Source organism: Mytilus galloprovincialis, chromosome 10 (assembly GCF_965363235.1).
Source record: "Mytilus galloprovincialis chromosome 10, xbMytGall1.hap1.1, whole genome shotgun sequence".
NCBI lineage: Eukaryota > Metazoa > Mollusca > Bivalvia > Mytilida > Mytilidae > Mytilus > Mytilus galloprovincialis.
In genome coordinates, this window is record NC_134847.1 from 88,533,090 (window position 1) to 88,544,741 (window position 11,652).

The 11,652-nt window shown below is 31.8% G+C and overlaps 1 protein-coding gene across 2 annotated transcripts; it reads right to left on the bottom strand.

Moving 5' to 3' along the window:
• Positions 1–1,972: 1,972 nt before the first annotated feature.
• LOC143048710 (guided entry of tail-anchored proteins factor 1-like) lies at positions 1,973–5,181 on the bottom strand. 2 transcript variants are annotated; one of them, XM_076222546.1, is made up of 5 exons: positions 5,054–5,181; positions 4,338–4,503; positions 3,812–3,879; positions 3,372–3,486; positions 1,973–2,705 (listed from the first exon to the last, which is right to left on the bottom strand). In XM_076222546.1, the coding sequence occupies exons 1-5, from the start codon at positions 5,132–5,134 to the stop codon at positions 2,632–2,634; spliced, it is 504 nt and encodes a 167-aa protein (XP_076078661.1). In that variant the 5' UTR covers positions 5,135–5,181; the 3' UTR covers positions 1,973–2,631. The 2 variants fall into 2 exon arrangements, with proteins under 2 accessions (XP_076078661.1, XP_076078662.1); XM_076222547.1 differs by having other exon boundaries at positions 5,105–5,160.
• Positions 5,182–11,652: the final 6,471 nt, after the last annotated feature.

Sequence of the window (11,652 nt, forward strand, 5' to 3'; positions counted from 1 at the left end):
GTTGAGCTATTCCTATTTAGCTTGATAATAGAAAAAAATAAGGAGGTGTGGTATGATTGCCAATGAGACAACAATCCACCAAAGTTTTAAAAAAAGTGGATGTAAGGAACTATAGGCAACTGTACTGTTTCAACAAAGAGAAAAACATATACCCTATAGTTGGCTATAAAAGGCCAGGACAAGATAATTATGAAACAATTCAATTGAGATGACTAACAGCCTTATTTAAATTAAATATGACAATCTGAACCAACAACAACCACTACCTACAGGCTTCTGACTTGGGACAGGCAGATAAAACATGTTCATTCTGTAATGAGTGGAAAATTTGTGAAGCAATTCAACATAGTAAATAATTTCAAAGTATCAACAAACACCAAGTAGGTACTACCATACTAGACTTGGTTTTCCTGTTTGCATGGTTTCAAAGTAGTCATTTTTGGGGCCCTTTATAGCTTGCTGTTTGGTGTGAGCCAAGGCTCTGTGTTGAAGACCGTACTTTTACCTATAACGGTTTACTTGTACCAATTGGGACTTGTATGGAGAGTTGTCGCATTGAGACTCGTAGCACATCTTCTTATATCTAATTGACAGATCTTAAAAGTGTTCACATTTAAAATTATTCTGTTAAGTTGTATGAGAAAAGTGGGACCAAAAAGTGTTGTTCTCACCTGCATCTTCAACAATAGACATTTTTCTGTAAAAATCATAAAAGGGGAATAACTCTTTTTAGAGTAAAGGGACAATTTCAGTCTTATTGACATATTTGTAGATCTTATCCTGCTGATAATTTTGCTTTTAAAGGTTTCTTTTTATCTATTATAGAAAAAAGTCGAATCACAAAAATACTGAACTCTGAGGAATATTCAAAACAGAAATGGACAACTGTCATATTCCTGACTTGACACAGGCATTTTCAAATGTAGAAAGCCTGGTTTTATAGCGCAAAAACCTCTCACTTGTATGACAGTCGAATCAAATTCCGTTATATTTACAAGGATGCCTGAACAAAACAGACATAATAGGTAAAATAATCACAATATAGGTACAACAGTCATCACTGTGTCACAATCTCAAAACAAACAAAAATCATTAAGGGGCAATCACTCTTAGGCCAGGTGAAGGAAAACAACATGACAAAAAATTTAAAAAATACAAAGCCTCAAACAAAACTTGTTTAAACCCACTACATTTTTGTGCCTGTCCCAAGACGGGAGACTTTGTTTAATAGTCTTGTATTATTTATAATTTGAGTTTCATTTATATGTTTTGTAGTATGACATCTATTATCACTTTACTAGTACAAATGTACACAATTGTGTTTAGGGGCCAGGTGAAGCATGACTCTGGGTGTTGGATTATCTCAAATGTTGAAGACCCTTTGTTGGCTTTCAGCTGTTTTCTGCTCTTTGGTAGGGTTGCTGTCTCTTGACACATTCCCAAATTGCATTCTCAATTTTAAGTCTTTAAAACACTTCATAGAAAATCATACAGAGTGATATGATCTCCACCATAAAATTATAATGTAAGCAAATCCTGCTTCTCATTTGACACCTGATGTGTTACTCATAGCAAATACTAAATCAGTGATACCTCATTTAGATGCACCAAATTTTTTTTTAAACTTGGTTCTCCTCTTTAGATGTTGAGATTTCCAGATGAAGGAATGTATACAGTCTTAGCCAAACTGTTTTTCTGATTGAAAACAAAATTTTACCTTTTCTTCTATATTTGCAACTAACAAATCTAAAAAAATGTCTGACATTTTGATGGTCAGACATTTTGGGATACACTGTGTATATATATAGAAGAGTGCTATGAAGGCACCACATTTACAAGTTTAATTTTATTTTCTACCACTTGATCTAAACCTGACATATTTTGATCCAGAATATTTTTATTCACATAGTGCTTTGTTGATTCATTTTATATATATAAGAACTTGATTTTTTTGGACAGGGCATTAGAAAAATGAAACAGTAAATGTTTATTATATTTGAAAGCATTTATATATAAATAACAATTCTACCTAACTAGTCATAACAAACAAGTATCTTTTAGAATTAAAACATTGTCAATTATTGAGCATGTATTGTTTCTATAAATACACATTGGTGAGTACAGAGCTCTGGGGTTAGTTTCCTGTTAAATAACAGTTGATCAATACACACACATTTATATCATACTAGAACACAAACTGATTGAGTAACATCATATTATTTAACCAATGAATAAAAATAAAATCATTGTTTAAAAGAAAGGTACTAAGTATAAGGGAGACAACCAATCTATACATTTGACAGCAATGTTAAAAATGTCAAAAGCAAAATTCTATTTCAAATTTTCATATCAAAACATTATGGGGGAATAAATAACGTGTCATTATTTTCCCTACAACAGAAATCTTATATTGATATGTAACATTTAGCTAGTTTCGTCTTGACATTTCCATTTAAGATATCTTTTTTAGTCTATATATCAGCAAAACTATAGGTATTCCTCCTGTCTCTGACTAGAATAAATCTTATAATTTATAGTACTATATTTTCCTGAAATCTTTGACCATGTTATTTCTTCACTACAGTCAATGGCACATGGATCTTTGAACACCAGTCTGGTGGCACTAAAATATCATTCTATAAACATTTTTATTCTGTATATGACAGAATTACAAACTAACACCCAACATCCAATACCTAGTCCTCCTGTAAAAAAATAGCAATATAATACATCAGAGAAGTTGTTAATGTACATATTATATGCTTTTATTTCATTTACTAGCTTGAAATGCCAGACAGTATTTATACCTTAAACTGTTTTAAGAATATCAAGTTTCATAAATCATTCTTTTAATTACGTGATACCATCATGAGCATCTTTGTTCTTTGGTCATTGGCAATCTTACCACATCTCCTTATTTTAATATCTTTACTCCTTAAGAATGAGTGAGAGAGAGATAATGTCTTTTTTTAGACCAATCAAATTGTCACAGAATATTTCCAATCAATTAATTCACTAGACATGGAAATATCTACAATTGCCTCTAAAAGAAATTCAGGGGGCAACATTTTTATGACAATTCCTCAGTCCACTAGTCTGACAGCCAAGGTTGGAAGATTGCTTAAAATTTCCAGCTTGTGAAATTTTTTTCTAAAAGCCAACCAAATCTAAATAAAAAATTTGTAAAATTGAGCTTTGGCTTGTGGCTTCAAAAATTTATTGTGAAGACTGATTCCTTTTGATTAAAAAATATGCCTATGATATGAATATATATACCTGTTGGATATTTACTATTTCTATCCGTGTTATTTCTTGTGCATGTAGGAAATGCTACTATTTTTGCCAGTTTAATTTCGTGTGTATGAATTTACCTGAAACACCTGTGGGAAATGCTACTATTTTCTGTAATGGATAAAACCATTCCGGTTGGAACTGTAATAATGGTTCTTGTCTGTAGGATATCATTAATGAAATCATTACTAATGCCTGTAACAAAATAATGGTGTTATTAAAGGTAAAAATAAAAAGAATTTATGTTGCTTATTCACCAGCTTCAATCTGGATATTCAAGACAATTTCTCTATTCAAACTTTTCTTTATTTTTTGTTTGTTTTAGCTGCAGACATAACATACAATTTAACTCTTCGTTATAATTCATTAAAAATTATGATAAAAAGATTCCTTAAATCGTTTGCTCAATTATAATCTATTCAAGTTATAGACTCAGATTCTCTCATTGTTTTAACAGCTATTCTATAATGATGAAATTCTGTACTTGTAGACTATCATAGGCACATCCATAAATACTTACATGTAAAACATAGATGCCAATTTGTACAGCAAAACCAACCATAGTACATTTGTTGTTTCTATCTGAGGCTGAAATTACACAAAATATAAATCAGTTGTTAATTTTACTGCTAAACCAACCATATAACCTATAATATATATACTTTGACCTATAATGCTTTACTTTTACCAATTGTGACTTGGATGGAGAGTTGCCTCATTGGCATTCAAATCATACCACATATATCTTATATTTATATAGCACATTTGTTGTTTCTATCTACAGTTGAAATTACACAAAATACAATATATGTGTGCTGATTTATAACATACCATTCCCCATTGATAAATTTAGAAATTATAAACATAATAAAGAAACTAAGGTTCCAACTCCCTCAGGCAAAACCAAGACCTCCATAATTATGGTCGGTAACAAAGCTTTCATAAAATGATTGATAAGTTGTAAAATAAATCTTAACATTGTGGTAATAAATTTGAAGCTTGAAGAGACTTAACATTTTTTGCTAAGCTGTAAAATGATAAATTACTTTGTTGTTTAACTTGAGTTAATAATTTATCAATTTTCCTCTGTATCTTTGCATGTCTGGCAAACTCATCCACCATCTGTACACCATCCTGTTCTGTCTTCAGATCTTTAATCTGTGATCTTATATTCAGTTCTGTATCACAAACAGGGTATATCTGCTTACTCAGCTGAAACATAAAATAACATTTTTTTCATTTCTGTGTGAATCTCACCAAATGTCTGTTAATAAGGATAGAATGCACAACTGTGATCATTATTCTTCTGTCACGTGGGCCATTCCTACATCTCCTGATCTGTACTGCAGTTATTTTTTTGGTATGGTTTTCGGCCATAGCTGGTCACATCTGATCTGTACTTTATATAAATATTTCCATGGCTGATTAAGAAAAATTTACAAAAAAAAAAAAAAAACTATGTTTGGATAGAACTTTGATCATTTATCCCTCTCAGCTAACAACTGCATTGTATTGAATTGATTGACATGGAAAATAGACAGACATTAGTTATCTACAACTATAGGTGAGTTAAAGCATACAATTGTTGATACCAGGCCTTAAAACCTTTCCAATTAAACAGGTTAGACTGTACTCTAGAGTAGTTTAAGATGTGTAAATATAGCCAGTCTTCATTTTTTGTCCATTTGTTATGATAAACCTACAAAAGGCATTTGTATATAAAGAAGAAGGAAAATTGCATGCAATATGGATTGATTCATACTTGTTTTGTAATTATCTGGGTAAAATTCGACAAAATATTGAAGAAAATCACCAAAATTAGAACTAGTATAAGCAAAAACATTTTTCAGAATATAATTCAACGTCAAGTATAAACTTGCTTTTGATACTTGATATGTGTTACTTTAAAGCGCTTTGAAGATGATTAAATGTTTTGTTACAGACTACTAAGACTTTGTCGAGATTGTTCGTTTTTAGAATCACTGAAGTCCAAACTAAAAGTTTAGAATACAACATACAGCCTGCTTCCTAAATACCGACTTCACTTAAAACATAAATTTTAAATGAAAGTCGTACCAATATACATTTTTAATATAAAATTTCTAATTTAGCCATGCTTTAAGGAAAAAAATCTTGATTCGTCAAAGTATCCAAATTGCACCTCTTTGAGCAAAAATAGGAAAGAAAGTCTTACAAAGTTTTCTAAGGGACTATATTTGTATTTTTTTTATTATTTGACATTACCTGGGAATAGTATATCTAACCTATAAGTTAATATATATGTTCCTGACATTACTAATGATGCACACATTTTTAAAAATAGGTTAATAGATTTAAATGTTCACAAAATGTTCACAGTAAATATCACTGAACAGATGAAGTATTAACCGGAAAAGGTAAAATCTACAGTAACATCACCATAAGACAGTCATCTTCTAAAAATGAGCAAATGAAATATGTAGACATTACACACGGTAATGTGTTTGGATTAACATTTAAGGAATGACTATATATTTTTTCTGTCTATGAAGAAATAACTTTAAAAATTTGGAGCACACTGAATACTACACGCGTAACGGATTTTTTAACAATGTGCACCACATTTTTTATGTTATTTCGAATAGACAAAAAAAATATTACAGTCATTTCTTATAATTTAATTCTAAATTCCATTTTCAACCGTAGAAAACCATGCAAAACGTTGATGACGTCACGGTCACATGACTAAATTATGTCTATGGGCTGATAACAAAATAACGTCAGCCAATCAGAAGACGCTTTACATCCAAAATTAAATTATTATGTTATAATATTATTTTAGAACAGCAACAATTCGCCTATTCAAAATAAATCCACCAACATGCATACATCTACAGAAAGCCCTTGACATCTTTTTCTTATTTTAAGTTACTTCATTAAATGTTTGCACCATACGTTTATTTTATTGATCACACACATCTTACTTTTACATTAATAATTGCATGTCCGGTGCAACATTCAGATTGAATAAAAATTATTTTCCTATGTTCCGTTGTAAAATTGCACATAAAATCTGCGAAATTTGGTACATCAACTTCCTACCAGATTTATATTCTAACGTCATACCATGTTTTTCTTTTTGCGTTGGGTGGTATTTGAAACAAGTCCCCAACGAAGTATTTATCAGAGGTAATCTGTCTTTATGTGTTATGAGGAAAGTTATCAAAATTTCGAATTTTATTATTGTCAATCAAATCATATTAAAGCTATACTCAATAGAAAGTTCTGGAAAAATAAGCATGTTCAACTGAAGTTTCGAATGTAAAAAAAAACTTTTTCATATAAAGCATAATCTAAATAAATCGCATGTCTAGCCACTATGTCCATACGTTATTTTTTTCCATTCCTTTATAGTTGAAATATGTAATATAAACATGAAATTTGCATTTAAAATACAAAATTCTGTCCAACATCCATGCACAAGAAAGTGAAAATTTCATATCTTCTCTCAATTATAAAATGGATAAGAATGTCTATAAATCTGTCATTTCATACTGATAAGGCGACTGATATTTATAACAACATACAGATGTTTAAAACACAAAATTGTTAAACTTTAAAACTTTAAAAAGGGAAATGCACAGGCACATGTGGGGTTGACACTCCCCCTTTTTTATTTTTTGATGTTGCGGTTTATCCTGACTTTTAAGATTAATTTGAAAACCTAATTATTTTTAAATATGCATTTTTTTTTTTAATATTTTAATCTTGCAAGTTATTGAAAAAAATTGAATTTTGTAAAAAAAAAAAGATCACATACAAAGAAAAAAAAGATACATTTCTTGTAATTGTCACCTAAAAACCATGAAGCATCTGTGAACTAACATAATATAATTGATGTGACAGTTTAATTTGAAAATATTGTGTTTTCTAAGTGGTGCAGGAGATAAGTCCATTTTTTATTCAACATCATTTTGATGCAAATTTTTGGGCTAAGATTGAAGGCTGTAAAGAAGAGACCATTTTTAGATATTCATGAAGAGCTTCAGTCTGGTCCATCGTCAGCGTGGAGATAAAGGAAACCGGACAGTAAACCTTGGTTAGCGAAGATCAAAGTCTGGTGTTGCATCCATGCAGTATTCTTGACTGTTTTCACCTTAGATCGAGAAGATGATACTGTCTTGCATTTTATTGTATCTACACAAGATGTCATTCGTCTGTTTTGCATTATAATGCATCAAGACAAGACTTCGAATGACAAATTGAATTTTGTTACTTTTATGTGAATTATTACTTGCTTTACATTTATGTTTATTCTTTACAAAATCGTTGATCTCAGTTGTCTTCAACTTCTACCGGATAATGGGCCATTGGTTACAATCAACGAACAGAATATTTTGCCATGACATCGGTCAAATTATTATTCACTTATAAACTATGAAAAGCTGCTAGTTTTAATTTCTGCCTAGCTAAACTCTTCAACTCAGGTTCTGGGTTCGAACTCTCCGACAGTTATCAGAGTGCTGACAGGAGTAACCCGAGAGTTGGCCATATTTAAAAGTTTGCCAAATGTTATAAAAGATTTTGAAAAGACATATAGAAAGATTTAGGGAGGTACTTAGGTGAGGTTAGGTAAAAATTAAGAAATTAAGAAATTAAAATTGATACTATTAGCTGGTAGAGCATCAATTAAGAATAAAGATAAGCTAAAAATATTGATAGGTCATGGACCTCCTTTTCAAAATATTTGAGATTTAAAATATGGCGGGAAAAGGCTGACTCGGACTTTTACCTTATATTTGCATTGGTATTATTTTGGTCTCAAAACAAAAGAAAGAAAATCAAGAATCTTCTAAAATTTTGGTAAATGACCTTTCATGAGCTATTAAGTCTTATATGAAAAAATAAATGGGTGTTATGGGGCAAAATATTTTACATTGTATTGTATGGAAAAACACCAAGGAGTCCGAACATTTGACACAAATTTCAAAACCTCACCTAAGTACATCCTTAAGATGAAATGTGCTAATCTCTTGATCCCAAAACAAAATGAGTAGACAAACGTTTTTTAGGACATTCTTGCCATGCTAGTTCTACAGTCTGATTTCATGCTTGCATATATAATATGTAGGACGTACTCTAAAGTGCGATGGGGACGCTAAAGTACGATGGTCACGCTAAAGTGCGATGGTATACACTAAAGTACGATGCCTCCATACGCTAAAGTCCGATGGTCCGTGAAAGTATAGATGTCAGAAACGTAGTTGGATTATGACGTTAATTGATACAAACTAAAAATGAACATGCCGGAAGATGAATTACAAATATTGTTTAACAATGTCAATGACTAAATCAATTAAAACCTAACCATGCTTTGTCGTCTGAAGCAAATGTGGTTTTTTTTTATGCTGGAAAAAAGACTTGTATCCTTCAGTTGACCATTTTACTATTTAGATATAAAATAGCATTCGCATAAATATCCTATATCTTGCTATTATTGAAAGCGAACGAATTTATTAAAATCATTGTGTTTGTTGCAGTTTATTTTGCGGTCCCTGTTAAAATATTGTCGCTTTTATTGTAACGCCGGTAAAATAAAGGTACATGCTTTTAAGCGTAAATATTATAAATTTTGGACCATCGTACTTCAGCAAACAAACAACCATCGCACTTTAGCGTGACACACCATCGTACTTTAGCGTAGCCCATCGCACTTTAGCGTGACCATCGCACTTTAGAGTACCATCGCACTTTAGAACTGTCTAACACAAACAGTAAAAGAACCAACACGTCAAGATAACATATTAGACCTTGTACTAACAACAAATCCAACAAGCATTGAAAGTGTATCAGTCCAAGATGGAATGAGTGACCATAGCATAGTCATCACTGACATAAATTTAAAAGCAAAAACAAAAAAACAAGTACCAAGGAAAGTATATATTTACAAAAAGGGCAACATGAACGGAATAAATGAACAACTAGATAAAGAGCTGAATAATTTTATACAAAAGGCAAATACAAGTACCATACAAGAATGCTGGAATGATTTTAAAGATATATTGTCCCAGGCTATAATATCAAATATCAGGCCCAACTAAAATATTGTCAACCAGATGGAATGTACCTTGGATCAATCGAGAGATTAAAACAATGATCAGAAAAAAAACAAAGGGTTAACAACAAGGCAAAACGTACCAATAATGAAAAACACTGGGAAGAATTTAAGCTCCTAAGAAAAACAGTAAAAACTAAATTAGAAGAAGCACATCAAAACTACATATCTAAACTATTGGAAGTAGACGAAGAGGGTGAGAGAAAAACACTTGTTGTTGGAAAAAAGTTTTGGCAATATGTTAAATCAAAGAAAAGAGACTCATGTGGAGTAGCACCACTTATTTCAAACGGAAAACTTATGGAAGACAGCAAAGGGAAAGCAGAAGCACTTAATCATCAATTTGTATCTGTTTTTACTGATGAAAATACATCAAGTCAACCAAAATTAAATGGCAGCCCATCGCCTGATATAGACCATCTAGAGATAACAGTAGAAGGAGTAAGAAAGCTACTTAGTAATGTCAATCCGAAAAAAGCAAATGGACCAGATAACATACCGAACAGAGTCCTAAAGGAATGTGCTACAAGTATATCCCCATACATAACAACATTATTCAAGAAAACATATGATGAAGGGGCTGTCCCAAACGATTGGATTACAGCTATCATCACCGCACTTTTTAAAAAGGGAGACAAACGCTTGCCAGTAAATTATAGACCTGTTTCATTGACGTCAGTTACATGCAAAATCATGGAACACATCATTTTCAAAAACATTATGCAACATCTTGAAAAATATGACATATTAGTCGATTACCAACACGGCTTCAGACAGAAAGGATCATTCGAATCTCAATTAGTAACAACAATTGAAGATATCGCAAAACATCTAGATAAAAAAGAGCAAGTGGATATGCTAATATTAGATTTCAGCAAAGCATTTGATGTAGTGCCTCACATACGACTTCTGCGGAAACTAGAGCACTATGGAATAAATGGCAAAATAATAGAGTGGGTAAAGGCCTGGCTCACACAACGACAGCAGTGTGTAGCAGTTGAAGGCGAAACATCTACAAATGCCTTTGTAAAATCAGGAGTACCCCAAGGTACAGTTTTAGGTCCATTGATGTTTCTTTTGTACATCAATGATATTGGGGATGACATCAAATCAAAGTTGCGTCTCTTTGCAGATGACAGCCTATTATACCTAGCAATAGACTGCAAAGATGACTGTAACCAACTACAAAAAGATCTAGATAAATTGATTGACTGGGCATCTAAATGGCAGATGAAATTTAATGCTTCAAAATGTTATGTTCTAAGAATAACCAACAAGAAAAAACCTATATTACATAACTATCATATGCATGGCCAAGTTTTAGAAAATGTAAGCCAAAACCCATATTTAGGAGTTCAGTTTACCAACAATCTGAAATGGGATATACACATCAATAACATCACGGCAAAGGCAAATAAATCATTAGGCTTTCTGAGGAGAAACATCGGCAAATTCCCAGAAGAAATTAAGAAAAGAGCATATCAAGACATTGTCAGACCAAACGTTGAATATGCAAGCAGTGCATGGGATCCATATCAAGAAAACCACATCAAACAGATAGAATGGTGCAAAGAAGATCAGCACGTTTCATCAAACATCAATACAGCAGAGAACCGGGGTCAGTTACTAGTCTACTGAAGGAGCTAAAACTACCATCATTAGAAATAAGACGGAAAATAAAAAAGGCTTTGCTTGTTTCACAAAGCTTTACATAAAAAGGTAGCCATAAATATACCAGATTATGAAGAACAACAAGGCAGGACAACACGGCAATACCACCGAAGCAAATTTAGAAACCTTCAAACTTCAACAAACACCTACAAATACAGCTTCTTTCCACGTACCATCAAAGACTGGGATACTCTACCAATAAGACTGCTAAATATAGAAGATGCAGAGGCATTCAAGAATAGCCTCACATTTTATTTAACAGAGTAGTCACGCAACAAACATTTGATTTTAATTTCACATGTAAATACGTTTTTAATGAGCACCATATTGAATGACCAAATTAGTACTTGCGTGATGGGTCTTATACCCTTTGCATTTCAACGACATAGATGTAGATGTAGATGTAGGATTCTACATAAGTATTTGTAATTGTGTACATATCTATTGCTTATTGTGCTACATCATGGCATTGATTGTTATATGAATTGTTCATTTAAATGTGTGAAGGACTTGTATGAGATTAACAATTGCATGTTTAATAAGTTACTTTCGTTAAATAAAGAATTTAATATTATTATTTATATATATATGTAAAA

Excerpts from the sequence above, each read along its gene's own strand:
- LOC143048710 (XM_076222546.1), bottom strand. The coding sequence starts at position 5,134 with ATGTTTTTGCTTATACTAGTTCTAATTTTGGTGATTTTCTTCAATATT. Across the intron at positions 4,504-5,053 it reads CCCAGATAATTACAAAACAA|CTGAGTAAGCAGATATACCC; the intron begins GTATGAATCAAT and ends TTTATGTTTCAG. Across the intron at positions 3,880-4,337 it reads AACTCAAGTTAAACAACAAA|CCTCAGATAGAAACAACAAA; the intron begins GTAATTTATCAT and ends GTGTAATTTCAG.